This window comes from Talpa occidentalis, unplaced genomic scaffold (genome assembly GCF_014898055.3).
Source record: "Talpa occidentalis isolate TD23 unplaced genomic scaffold, MPIMG_talOcc4v2.1 talOcc4.10, whole genome shotgun sequence".
Lineage (NCBI taxonomy): Eukaryota > Metazoa > Chordata > Mammalia > Eulipotyphla > Talpidae > Talpa > Talpa occidentalis.
The window spans coordinates 47,479,577-47,494,179 of NW_023600993.1; the positions used below are offsets into that span (position 1 = coordinate 47,479,577).

General features: G+C 41.1%; 1 protein-coding gene across 10 annotated transcripts in view; it reads right to left on the reverse strand.

Annotated features, from left to right (window-relative positions):
* Positions 1–4,896: 4,896 nt before the first annotated feature.
* MAGI1 (membrane associated guanylate kinase, WW and PDZ domain containing 1) overlaps positions 4,897–14,603 on the reverse strand; it is a 648,234-nt gene continuing 638,527 nt past the window's right edge. For 8 of the 10 annotated variants that reach the window (XM_054695321.1, XM_054695326.1, XM_054695315.1 and 5 more), the window contains 2 exons: positions 12,932–13,070; positions 4,897–8,904 (listed from right to left, as the gene is read on the reverse strand). In XM_054695321.1, coding sequence (XP_054551296.1) covers positions 8,126–8,904; positions 12,932–13,070 — 918 coding nt within the window. In that variant the 3' untranslated portion in view covers positions 4,897–8,125. Of the gene's footprint in view, positions 8,905–10,820; positions 10,910–11,178; positions 13,071–14,603 lie in introns of those variants that run through there. The other 2 variants (XM_054695328.1, XM_054695323.1) reach the window with 2 other exon arrangements.

Here is a 14,603-nt window from a genome sequence, read left to right on the forward strand (position 1 = left end):
TCTTTTTCTTTCCTTGGGTTTTTTTTTGTTTAACACACCACATGTCCCATTTAATAAGAGTATTAAAATATTTCTTAAATGAATGTAAGTGAAAGTAGTCTGGATAAAAATTGGTTTAAATGCTGTTGCTTTAATCACTATTTGAGAATAGAGAAATCTATTATGCTTAGCAATGAATACTTTCTTACAGGAATATAAAATAGAACTAACAATCAATACATATAAAGCCCATTATGTTTATATGTTTATATTTGGCTAAGAACTTCCTGGAATAGAAATGTTTTCTGTCTTACTTTGGAAAAAGAATCTCTAACCATCTTTTCTTTGAGCTGCTGCTACATTGCATATTTCAAAAGGCAGCACTACATCATAAGGGAAAGCAACAAAATAAACTCATTCATTGTCACTCAGTCTATGAGGTTAAAGCAGATGAAGAATGAAATGCTTACCTGTTAGAATCACCTGCGATTCTAGGCCACAACCCAGACTAATTATATCATGATGTTTGGGATGGAATCTGCATTTTAAAAGATTTCAGGTAATCCCAATGTGCAATCAAGGCTATGAATCTATGAATCGCTGGTGTAGATGTTATGCTGTGCTTGGTAACCCTCATCTGATGAGAAATAAATCTGTATGTAGCCTGCAAGCAATTTGTTAAAAACAGCTGTTTCCAATGAAAGCATGCAAAGTCTCAATAATATCAGTGTCACTAGAAATAAAAAAGGACTAAGAGTCCAATGCATACCTTCAAAAGTATTTAAACCAAACCACTCAAGAGTACCAAGTTTTATGTATAAAAAGGTTGTTTATTGCAACACATGTTTGTAATCCATATGGGACTAGTTAAATAAATGGTAGTCATCTTTGGAATAAGAAACTGCTAAGAGTGGATTATTTATATTCATTGAGCACCTACTATGTGCAAATACTATACATATGTTCTTGTTCCAGGAATTTGGGGTTCATCAGAGTTCAGAATAAAGATCTTTGCCTTGTGATGTTTACATTCAAGACAAGGTCTGTTAAATAATTTGGGGGGCCTAGTAAAAATGGAAATACAGCTCTCTGTTCAAAAATGACTAATATTTCATGATAGTGACAGCAGAACATTAACCAAGCACACAGGACTATGTACAGGGCCCTATGTGTCTGCACTGGCTGCATGCCCCTAAAGCCAGACCTGATTCTAGAGGGAGTTAGGTGATAAGCAACACAGATAACCTATTAGGTAAGTGCATAAATTATACAGCATGTCACAAGGTGCTGTGAAAGGGGAAACAGTAGACTCAAGAAGAGAATTCAGTTGCAATTTTCAATAGGATGGTCAGGGGAAGAGAAAGATTTGCACAAAGGATGGAATCAAGTACAGAAGTCAGTGTGAAATCTAAGAAAAGAACTTTCCAGACTGGGGAGGTCTAGCCAAAGCAAAGGCCTTGGGTAAAGTGGGCTCAGATGTGGTGAGAACCAGAGAGGAGGAGAGACTGGATCACTTAGGGCTATAGAGCTTAAGCCAAGGACTCTTACCTTTAACTTGATGTTGTCAAAGAATTGTCCTGGATGCTGCGCGGAGAAGTGTGTGTAGGTGAGAAAGGCAGGGAGAACACTAAGGAAGCTACTATAGTAATCTAAGAAAGGAGAGAGGACAGAGAGAATGAGAATAGATGAGATACATGATAATGGATATATATCTATGTGCACACATATATATATAATGGAAATTTTTATGTAAAATTGCCCACAATAAATAAGCTAAAGTTAATAGTACATAACACACTATGTAATTGATGGTCCAATATTATGCACAAAAACAAAACCCTAGGGGCCTCCCTGGTGGTGCAAGGAGTTAAGCAAAGCACTGTGAAGCTATCTGCATCCACTGCAAGAGGAGTTCGAGCCCCAGCCAGGGAGCTACCCACATTGCGCAGCAGACCTCTCCTGTCTCGCCCGCTGCTCCCCTCAGCAGTGTATTTCAATCAGTCTGCCTGTTCTGCTCCCCACTGTGTCTCTGGTGAGTCCTCTCACCCCCTGCACCTCTGGCCTGCACCCCAGTTCTTGTATGCATGAATAAACAAATCTTAAAAAAAACAAACCCTAAACTACATATATACACATATATAAACGGGAAAGGTCAAAAAAATTGCAAATCAAACTGTTAGTATTTGTTACTTCTGTGAATTGGGATTGACAGTGGCCAGGAACAATTTCACCTTTTACTTGATATTCTTCTGACATACTTGAAGTCTGAAGGAATGAATTAGTTTTCTAAATTAAGAAAAAGCCTATTTTTCAATGTAGAATATCACCGGAGTGATTGCTCTAAACACTCAAACATGGGGCATATTTGACAAAGACAATCCTTAATCAGGATTCTATAGTTTGAGAACTGTGCTTTATCTCAAAAAAAGTAGAAGCATGATTTCTTGGTTTGAAACCAGGATCTGAAAAGCAAAAAAAGATAGTGAAGTGGGTTTCTGCAAACCTGGGGAAAACCAGTAGGATAGTAATGACTGACATTATCAAACGCAAGAAATCATGAACAGGTGTTCTGCGTGTATTAACAAGGGTATAGTGAAGGAGAGGTAGAAGGATTTAGGCTGGAAAGAAAATGAATTATTTAACAAGAGGAAGGTAAAGTTGGGTCTGGCATAACTTCAGCTCTAAGAAATCCCACTTTATCTAGGATGTCTTTATAAGATAATTCTTGCTGCCTGGGCTCACGCTATTTCCTCACTGGATACATCACACCCTCCTCCAATCTGTTCTCCTCAGTGGGGCTCACAGGCCAGGCTTCTCAACCTCACAGCTGAGCAGGTTGCCACCCCTCCCCCAGCACACACAATCTCTTGGGGAAAACTGACTAGCTGTCAAGGGCCTCCAGCTGGCCCTCCCTGGTGTAACCCCTTCCTTTTGGGAACACATCCACTCACACCTGGGCCCTTGTCTCACAGTCTACTTTCCTCCCCTTTCCCTGTTAACTCCTTTCCTTTTTGAAATTCCCAGAGGGTAAAGGTACTCTAGGCCATGTTTATTGGTGTTTATAGAGTTCCAGGCTGTGAAGACCAAAATGTTATTTCATCAAGAGTGGCAATGTGGGCCTCCTTGGTGGCGCAAGGGGTTAAGACACAACCTCTGGGCCTCACCAATGGCGCAGCGGTTGAGCGCTGGGTTGCGAAGCTGCCCGCGGCCTCTGTGGTGCCGGTTCGATCCCCGGCTGCTCCGCGGCCACCAGAGGAGGGTCCCACATGGCGCGCAGACCTCTCCTGCCGCCTGCTGCTCCCCTCAGCAGTGTACTTTGGTCCTTCTGCCTGCTCTGCTCTCCGCTCTGGCTCTGGTGAATCCTCTCACCATCCCGCGCTTCTGACTGTACCCAGTGCATGTATAAACAAAACAAACAAACAAACAAACAAACAAACAAATAAAAACATGCCTCTATAAGAAAAAAAGAAAAAAAAGAGACCACCTCTGAAGCTATCTGCAGCCACTGCAGCACGAGTTCGATCCCCAGCCAGGGAGCTACCCACATGGCGCAGCAGACCTCTCCTGACTCTCCCACTGCTCCCCTCAGCAGTGTATTTCGGTCATTCTGCCTGTTCTGTTCCCCACTCTGTCTCTGGTAAATCCTCTCACCAGCCCTCATACCTCTGGCCTATACCCCAGTTCTTGTATGTACAAATAAATCTTTTTTTAAAAAAGTGACAATGTGATGATTTAAAGCATAGAGGTCACATGCAATATGTAAATATTTGCTGTCGATACCATCCTGCTTCTATGCACCTACCTTCACAAAGACCTTGTGCTTTGGATTCATGATCTCCTAAAACTTGCACTAGAGAAGTAAGGCCCTATAACTTCCATTGCTGCTGCCGAGCACAATGCATGAAGGCATCACTGGGAATAACTAGTCAAATATTTTTCATAGAAGGCCTATTCCTGCAGAAACCACCTCAAATAATTGTTAGAAAGGGCCCAGCTTTGTCATTCCCCTTCTTAGAAGCTTGTGGTGATGATATGTATTCCCAAAGCACTAGGATCTTATTGTGCTGAACACCCGCAATGCTGATGGTGTTATCTGGTTGTAAGAAAAATTACCTGCAGGAACTTGAAAGGGATCTACCTTTTACGATGACTGCAGACCATCAAAGGTGGTCTCAGATAGACCAGGAGCAGGAACAATCCTGACAGCTTTAACTGAGTCTTAGCACATTCTTTTTACTGTGTCTATTTATGGCAGGCAAAGAACTTGTGTGACATGAGAGCTTTACAAATAGCTTCTATTGTCAGTTAAGCCAGGGACCATTTCTCGATGCCTTCTGTAACAAAAGAGATACCAGGGAAGTGAGCAGTGTCCGTAATTACCACTTTGGTGACAAAATAAAGCAAAAGAGGGATTGTAGGAAGACCAACTATTAAACACAATACCCTTTTGAGAGCCTGGGAGCTTAGATTCTTTAGGAAAACTTTAACTATGTCATATTATAGGAACAATCCAAGAACAGCGTGAAAGAAATTGGAAAGTCACTTGAAAGTACATGATCAAACAGGACACATATCAGCTAATTGGTTAACCTTTTCATCTAGTATGACTAGTTAGGAGTATGTCCAACTCCACCTACACCTTTCTCCAAAAGTTATGCTTTGCGACTATTTTTGCCTTTCATAGCACAGCAGTTTGATTTCATTTTTCAAAACATTGGTAAGTGTAATTACATTTGTAAAGTAGCATGAGCCATTATAAAGTTTGTTGACTTTATAATTAAAACAAGGTTTTTCTCCCATTTCAGTGGACAAAATATTTTCTTCATTTTGATTGGGGAGGAAAACAATACTCATTAACATGCAGAAAATACTGAAAAAAAGTTTTGTGACTTACTGAGAATTTTTCTGATTGCTCGATGTTTGCTAAGTGCTTTGCATTTATTCTAACTGGCTCTGTGAGGGTATGCCCCTTTAAAGATGAGGAAACTGAGGCTTAAAGGTAGTTAAGTAGCTTGTTCAAGGTCACACAGCTAGGGGTAGATGAAGCTTTTGCCTTTATAGGTTTTGCTTTAGCAGAGTTTCCATGTAATACCGCGTTGTGCAAACTTTCACATGCAAATTAGCGGGATCTTTTTAAATGTATATTGTAAGTCAGTAGATTATGTGGGGTATTAGATTCTGCATTTCTAACACACTCCCCCAGTGATGATGAGGCAGTTGGTCCAGCGACCAAATCTACAAGGCACTATACTACAGCAAAGCCACATTCTTTCTTCTTCAACAGAATGGTTAGGTATTTTTATCTGCTTGGAGTCAGATACTCTTGATTACTTGACCCTGATACATTTGAAACAACACAGAGACAAGAAAGATATCAATCCAGAAGCGATAGTGGTTATGGAATGCATACATTTCCATGTATTTTTACAGTAAAAATGCATTAAAAAATCTTTCACAAAAGAAACTTAAAAAAAATACAAGTAGGGTGCTGAGTTTTTCACTCAACATTCTTTCAGGTATCAACCTTGTATTGGGTGGGATGGGGATTCCTAAAGGGTTTGATTTAATCATACAAAATACTCATCCATCATCTCTCATCAAGACATTTACATGAAGTTGGGGACTAGGGAAAGTTGGCTCACGAGAATCAGTCTCCAATGTAAGATTACAGTAGTTTAGAGAAAACGATATCTTTCTGCTTAATGCATAGTCCCTTTACAGTACAACATTTCCAAAGCAAATTGTATGTGTGAAACTCATATTAAACTGCCACACTCAAAATCGTCACAAACTGGACAAGCCCAGGTGGTTAGCACATAGATTTAAAAATGTCAGATATCATCTCTGACAACAAGAAAGACATCAAGATGTTAACTTCAGGATGTACTCCAAAAATCCACCTTGATTTATTTAAAACTCTGGATCACAATTGAGAGCATCAATCATTTAACATCACAGATTCTGCTAGAAATTGTAAGAAAAGTCCTAGCCTGGAACGTTAGGAATAAAATCCCAAGTTGGCTCGAGGAAATTAATGAAAAAGAGCATCATTATTCGATTGTATTCTCTCTCAGTCGTCATACTACAGTTCAATGTATGCCGTGTATGGAAAACTTGGATAACAAAAATAGCAGTCACAGATTTCCCCCCAATGTACGTTGTGTCTGTTCCAGGAAAGGAACTTGTTTCTTGAGTGTCCACACGACTACAGCTACTCATTCTAATGTCATATATAAACCCATAAATCAAATAAAGCTATGAACAATGTAATATTTATATATGCATAGTGTTTTATAAAAAGATTGGCCCACATACTGCTTTTCATCAATATAGAGAGAGCATTAAGTCCATAGCAAACTGCAAGAAATGAGTGAAGAACAAAGAAAGCAAACAAGTGCTTAATAATTCACAAGAGCAGGCTCACCATGGAGGAAATGATATTCAACCCAACTAAAGCTTTAGAGAATTACTTATATAGTTTCCCCTTTTAAAACAGCTTTACATACCTGATTTAGTTTACATTAAAATATATCCCGATGAATCAATTTGTTCCATATTCAGAAATATAAACACATATCACATTCCTCACAGCTAAATTTTTTGTCATAAATTCTCTTTTATACAAGAAAAAGGCAACAGTTGTTTTTTTTTAAACAGGCTCTATTAATTACAATTTTAAACTCTGTACACACAATAATTGGCTGGTTTTCTCCATTTTTTTTCCTTTTACTTTTTTTAAACAGTACCCTATAACAACAGTGATTGACTTGTAAAGGTTTGTGTATGTATGGAAAATGCAAAACAGTACTACGGAAATACACAATGCACTGTAAGCAGCAGTTTGCTGTAGTGGTCCAACAGGTACAAGCAAACATTTGGCTCAGCTAGGCAGTAATCCATTTCCACCATCCTTAGGGCTATGGCCGACACACCGCACCTCTTGCGCGATGATGGCAAAGAATGGGTCTTTTTGAAAGAAAAATTACTGTTTTATTCTGCTGTCCAAAGACTGAAAGGACAGGGTCATGCGGGCGGAGGTTTGCCAAGTAGGACCAGAACCACTGGGAGTGCATCTTTCTCACCCCTTCAGTCATCCTGGGGACTTGCAGGAGGGCTTCCAAGGGACATCTGCATTTCTAAGAGAGAATACTCCCAATCCTCACTTTCAAAAATATCAACAGAGAGGTTCCTTCCACCATCACTTGTTCTCCTTCCCCCATTTGGTAAAGGACAACCACAGGCTTATGCTAAAAGGGGGAGGTATACAGTCAGGATTGGGGTATCTTATGGCTCCCTCCCACAGGATATATGTCCCCATTCCATCTACTATCCAGGCACAAATCAGACAACACAGAAAGTGTTTGTCCAATCCTTCTAGTAGTCAAGCAAAGCTGTGATGGTGCTGCCTTAAGGAGATCTTATTAATGAACCTGGCTACCCGTGCTGGAGCTGCATGCCGGTAATAGTGGCCAACTTATTTTCTGTGTCTTTCTAAAGCCAGGGAGAGTACATATTATTTTCTGAATCAATAACTCGAGAACATAATATTTCTTTGTGCTGTGTAGCTTAGCTATAAATATCCTTCATTCCCAATAGTAGTCTCTTCATAGTTTCCTTAATTTTAGGATTATCTGCAATCCTAGCCCACCCCACAAGTCCTAAGTTTTTAGAAATATAGCTTTCACCTTTTGCTCTTTGTTAAGAAAAATTCCTAACGATCGTATAGCTCTACATCACTCCATAACAGTCTATAGCAAATGAATTCAGCTTAATAATTTCCCTTCCGTAGAGAAAATGGTCAACGGCCTCATTTAACCAGGAGAGAAAAAGATTGTCCAAAAGAGGGAACAACAATTCTTGACAATTCTACAGCTTATGTAGAAACAAAATGTATATCCCTTTGGGGCATCATTTGGCAAATAACTTCCAAAAAAGTATGCATTTAAAAATATTTTAATATACATCAGGCACAACACTTTTCATATATATTTTTTTCTTATAAGATTCCAAATGCATAAACGTTTGTTGCTATTCATAGGATCACCAGGTGTCAGATGCTTCATTAGGTAAGAAACGAAATTATTTCAGGTTTGTGACTTTCCTCTAAGAACCTTTGACACGGTAAAGGTTGGAATGTGATTCAGTCTCAGATACTGAGGTCGGTGCTACATTCTTTGTAAGGTCGCCTTCTCTGCTCAGGGGCGTGTCTGGAGCTTCTGCCTGCGTCCTGTTTCAGACTGGGCTCGTCCCTTTCCCGGTGACTGCCTTTGTCCTCGCGATTCCTCTTCTCAAGGGACCGCTCTCGCCTCCGCTCGGGGGACCGTGCTCGCCTGCGGTCGGTGGATTTGGCTCGCCTCTCGGGAGAGCTCCCTCGCCGCCGCTCTGGAGACCTCCTCTGATCCAACAGTCTTTCCAGAGACCTCCTCCGCCGGCTGGGCGAGCCGTCTCTTCTGCGCGGGGGTGACCCCTCTCTTCTGCGGGTGGGGGATCGCTCTCGCCTCCTCTCGGGAGAAACCTCTCTTCTCTTCTCGTGCTTCTCCCTTCTTTCCAAAGTGTTGTCAGCACTGCGAGTGCCTTCCCTGCGCTTCTCTGGAGATCTCCTCTTGGGGCCATTGGTAGCCATGCGCTCAGGCTGTGCGTCTCTTCGTCCTTCGGGCGCCCGGTCCTTGGGTCGGCATGCCCCAGTGTCGGGTTTTCTAGAAGTTCCATTCCATGTGTGATGTTCATTGGCTTGTCTGCTATGCTCTCTGCTGCCTTTTGGATCTTTCACGTGTGCCCGCTTTTCCCCGTGTGGTGATGATTTGTGAAGATCGGGTGGGTAACTGGACTCCAGGGACGGATGCTGGCGGCGGTCGGGAGGCCCTGCCCTCATTTCCGGAACACCTTGTGGACCGGTGGGGGGGCCGTTCCGGTCGCTGCTGGGGTCTGCCAGGGAAAGAAATGAGAGCAACAGTTTGGTAGAGGGATCTTCAGCTCCTGTCCCCACTCCCACACTTGAGATCTCATTAGTGACAACAAACAACTGTTAATGCAGTCAGGATCAAAGCCAACTGAATGAATCTTGGGTTAACTGCAACTACATAGGGTTAAAAACTAGGAGTTGTGGCTTTCAGCATCTAGCCTATTGTTCCCTTTACTCAAGATATTGATCATAAAAGAACTCATAAAAATCAGTCATGGCTTTAATCTTTAAAGGCACAACCCAAATAGTCTGTCTAGAAGTCTCAAACCTACCCCCACTCTATCCTGTGCGCATCTTCCCCATTCCCCCACAACCAACCCATCTGCCCTATCTAATTCTCCCTCACTCCCATGGGGGAAAACATTCTTTTAAGAACATTTTTTTAAAATGTGCTTACAAATAATCAGGGATACTGACTTGGAGGCAGATGAGGGAGCTTGCTGGGGGTGTGAAACTGTCTATATTTTGATCTGGGTAATGATTGAATGGATGTGTACGTAGGTTAAAAAAAAGTCAGTGCATGATCCATTTAGGTGTTATGAGTTTTGCTATCTGCAGGTATACTTCTGTTCTTAAAACTAATCTGGGGTGATGGGCAAAGGGAATTATAGAGGCAGCACATTGGCCAGATGATGATTGGCAAATGTGATGCGTGTGAGGGTCCATTAAACAATCCTATCTTTGTGCATATTATTCAAGGATTTTCTCTATTTTTGTGTTAAGTTTCAAGTTTTAAAATGTGGAGACTTCTGGCAGATAAAAGGGAGTGCGGCAAAGTTGTCAGGTACGCATCTGATGTAACTTGGGAACAGATAGAGTCTTTGAAGTTCAGAGGCACTTTCTTTATGCTGAACAAAGCAGTCATAATTACATGTATGAGCTTTAGAGGCACTGGACTGCTTCTTATAACATCAGGATATCTATAGAATTAAAAGCAGGGCAGGCCACGAGGGCCCCTATTCATTATTAAACTATTTGAAACCAGCCTGCAGTTGTTTTAGATAGCATTCTGAATTTATGAGAACTCTTTTCAAAGCAGGGGTGTTTTGTTACAACTAGACCCAATTCATACACATTATGCCATCCCAGTCAAGGCACCTGAAATGAGGTGCTGTAGCTTAGAGGGCAAACCTGGGTGACAGAAAGATGGAGGAATCATGGGTGCTCTCTAAGGGCTTTCATTTGGCAACAAAGTCAACATTAAGCCATTAATCTCTTTCATGAGGATTTTCTAAAACCTACCGTGGGTTTCACAAAAGCAGGAGATAGCCTAGAGTAGGGATTGGTAAACTTTCACTGTAAAGGGTCAAAAAGGGTAAATATTTTTGGCATAGTGGTCCATATGCTCTGTGTCACAACTACTCAACTCTGTCATGGTAATGCAAAAGCAGCCCTAGAGAACATAGAAAAGAAGTGGGCATGGCTATGTGCCAATAAAACTTTATTGACAAAATCAGGCTAGGGACAGGATTGGACTGATAGGTTGCATTTGCTAAGAGATCACTGAGTGAGCATCTTCCTGTCCAGCAAAGTCTTATCTACTTTAGGTGAGAGTTCTGTGAGGTTCCTTGCTTCTAAATGCTTGGTAGGCTACTTGAATTAACACAAATAGGGGCTTACAATATCATTTCAAGATTTGAATGTGGGAAGGTACTCAGACCACTATCATTAAGTCTAATCTGGGGTGGGGGGTGGTTGACACCTACTTTTTTAAGGTAAGGGGGAGCAAGACTTCAATAGGGTCAGCGGTGTACTTACAATTCAAAGAACGCAGGGTGCTCAGAATGAATTGCCAAACATATCAAAATAGAGCTAAGCAGAAGCAATGAGGAAATTAGGCCACAGCACAGAAACACCTAGTATTGATTGAGCTACAAACCGTAGTTTGATTATGGCCCATAAGGTAGAAGCAAGCCTCCCCGAGCTTTTCATTTCTCATACATGCAGCGATATTAGGAGGTATCATCGCTGTAGAAGGGAGGGCCCAGCACCAAGAACAGTCAGAAAGAGAAAGAGAGAAAGAGAAAAAGTTGAACATTTAGATTCCCTATAACAAAGAGGAAAGAAAAAAAAATCTGCATTTGTTAACATAGGGCAAAGAGAGTTTATTTGTCCAGTCAGACAGTCTAAGGCAACACTCAAATAAGGCTGCAGAGACCGCAATCAGAACAGTGACATTTTTAGACAGCCATATAAGGTGACTTGAGAACCCAGACAATGAATGCATTCTGTTTTCTTTTTCTTTTTCTTTTTTTTTTTTCAAACAACTGGAACAATGACAGGCTGGCATAGGAGAGCATTAACAATAAACAACAAAAGAACAAAGTTCCCTCCCACCCCCCCCTCCCCAAGACCGCGGCAGTTAAATTAAGTACAAAAAACTCATTACAAAAATAGCCTCACAGAGAAGCAGGTTCCAGTCAAGTCAGAAAAATATTGGAACTTAACATATTATAACCCATTTGTGACTCTAATCAATAGAATTAGAGAGATTTAGTCCGAACGACACATGGAGACATTACAGCAGCACAACCCTGGCACATTCAACCCTTCTTGGAAAACCGAGTATTTAAATGATCTTTATTTTTAGCCCAAAGAACATTTGTTAGTGTTGGATTTTCATCCTCAGTGCAACAGACATAGGTTTTGAGAAGGTACACAGGTTACTGACGATGACTCTCAAATGAAATATCACATCCAACAGAAGCATAGGGGAGACAGAAAAGGGAGACAATGTTACACAGTTTCAGTGGCATCGATACACCCAGGTTAGAGGTTTAGTACAGGGCACAGCTGTGGCATCTGAGTGTGGTCAGAATTCCTCCCCTGCGGTTGGTCATGTCTACAGGAACCTTCTCTGCAACCCACCCACGCCCCACCTTGGGCCCTTCTTATTTGCACCTGTATGAATGTCCAACACCTGGGAAGGGTGACCTTCAAGGGAATCATCCTCCTCCTTGAGTCACTTCTGAATTAAGGATCATCAAGTCTAAAATGCAACTGGGAATTGTGCAGAATGACTTTCAGAAAAGAGGGTGGTGACAGATAAATCCCTAATAAAGGGGACCAATGTATATGGGGACCATTCAATCACAGTTTCTATAGAAACTTTTGTAGACCTTTGGTTGGGAAAAAGCCCTACATCTAGGGCATAGCTTTTTTTTTTTTTAATTTTAAACAAGCATCTCAAATAAATAGGACATAATTATTATAATATACAATATTTCGCCATCAGAACACTAAGCTATGTAAAGATCATTGCTGTTTACTCAAAGCAAGTGTATAGATATGACAAAGGAACTCTATGTATAACCTGGCTTTCCCCACAGGAAAGGTATAGTAACATGTTTCCCTCATGATGAGCACTGGGAATCTATTTCATCCTTTATCATTTAAAAACATATGGCTAATATATCAACAGTTCTGTTTGTTTTCTAGTCGTGGGTTCAGGTGGCCTGATTTGGGGGAGGGCCCCGAGGGGATGCAGAAGTGTTGTATACAGAGCAGAAAGGCGGTGAGCAAGGCCCCCAAATCATCTCAAAATTTCACGCCTCTTAAATAAAGACATCAAAAAACCAAAAAAGGAAAAAAATAATTGTGCCTCAACATATCACTCAGGAAACCTGCTTTCCTGCTTCTTAAAAGGAGTATAGTCATTTTGTGCTAACAATTGGATCTGAGAAACAGTTTGGCACAGTTCAAACAAACATTCCTTCGCTCTTGGTCGGACTAGACAAAATGTTCTCTCTGATTATCAGAAAGGGGGCTATAAAGATCTTGTCTTAGGCCATGCCCCAGTCCACGTAAGCAAGCAAAAGGATGAAATGTGTAGAGATTTCAGAACAAGCGAGGCAAATAATCACATGGTGCGAAAGGCTGGTAAGACACTGGTGAATAGGGGAAACAAAAAGACTTTCCTGCTGCAGTTCTGGAGACAAATTCATGGAGTCATGCCAGGGAAGGAAGGAATGTTTTCATAGTTTGACCCACCATATTCTGGTACTGAGCCGTCTCCCCGCTTCAGAAACAGACGTACTCTGCGGCCACCATTCTTAATCAGTTCTATAGCCCGAGAATGCTTCATGTTTTTGGTGGTCTCACCATTGATCTCTAAAATTTCATCGCCAATCTGCCAAAGCAAGAGAGAGCAAAGTGAGAAGATCACAAAAGTCTTTCCCCTTTCCTTTATTGGTCTATCAAATATCTATTGTGTATGTTCCAGAAAGTTTTCAATTACAAAAGGATGCAGCAGTGAAGAACACTAACCCCTGCCCTATGTGCAAGGCACCTGAATGCAGAAAGATAACTAACGAGAAAATTAGAAAAATACATATATGCTAGCTAGGTGCTAAGGATAAAGAAGACAGCAGTAGGGGGAATAGTAATTGATGAAGGGTGGGCAGCTTTTAGCATGGCCTCCAGTGATTTCTCCCTCCTGGCCGTCACAATGTGTGTAATGTCCTTTCATCTAATGTGGGTTGAAATTAGTTATTGCTTCTAACAGAAATGCCAAAGTGATGACATGCCAGTTCAAAGATAAGGTTACAAAATGATTTTGGCTTCTGTCTTACTTGCTCTCTTTTGTTCTCTCAGGGGTATGCTTTGATGTAGGTTCTAAGCGCCTCTACAAGAGCCCATGATAAGTAAATGAAGGAGGGCTGAAGCCAACAGTGCAAGACACATTGAATTCTGCCAACGACCCTGTGAGTGAGTTTAGAAGTGAAACCTCCCCAGCTGAACCTTCAAATGACACCACAATCTGGCCTATTATTGACTGTAGCATTTACTATGTGTCAGCTACTATTCTAGGCATCGTAGATAAAGCAGTGAACAAGACAAATCCTTACTATCATAGAGCTTATATTTTAGAAGTTAGAAAACAAAAAGCATAGGCTTTGGAGCTTTAAGATTTGGATTTGAATCCTACCACTTGTTAGCTAACTGCTCAAGTCTCTTAACTTTTGGAATCTACTCCTTATCTGTAGAAAGGGATGACAGTAACACCCGTGCATACACGGAGATGCAAGGGTTAAATTTGATAACACAGGTAAATATGTCTTGTGAACTATTCAGAATTATATAAGATATCATGAAAATGACACTTCATTCAATAAGAAACTTTTAAAAGTGAGAAGACACAAGAACCATATTGCATGTATTTGAAATTTAAACAAAATATACACCACTGTATATATTCTCTGTGTAGACACAAGCATATGTGTTAAGGATCTACAAGAAACTGGTATGTAGTTTGACCCTGAATACTGTATACTTACTTACATCATGTTCACTGTTCAATTAAAATCATTTTTATGGTCTACTTCTAAATTAAAACATGAAACATAATCTCCTTTAAAAAATTCAATATGGGCCTCCCCTGGTGGCGCAGCGGTTGAGCGCTGGGCTGGGAAGCTGCCCGCAGCCTCTGCAGCGCCAGTTCAATCCTCGGCCACAGGCAAGGGTCCCACACGGGGAGCAGACCTCTCCTGCCTTGCCCGCTGCTCCCCTCGGCAGTGTATTTCGTCACTCTGCCTGCTCTGTTCCCTGCTCTGGCTCTGGTGAATTCTCTCACCCTACCATGCTTCTGACTGTACCCAGTGCTTGTATAAATAAATAAATAAATAATCTTAAAAAAAAAAATTCAATCTGAACAAACTTAAAA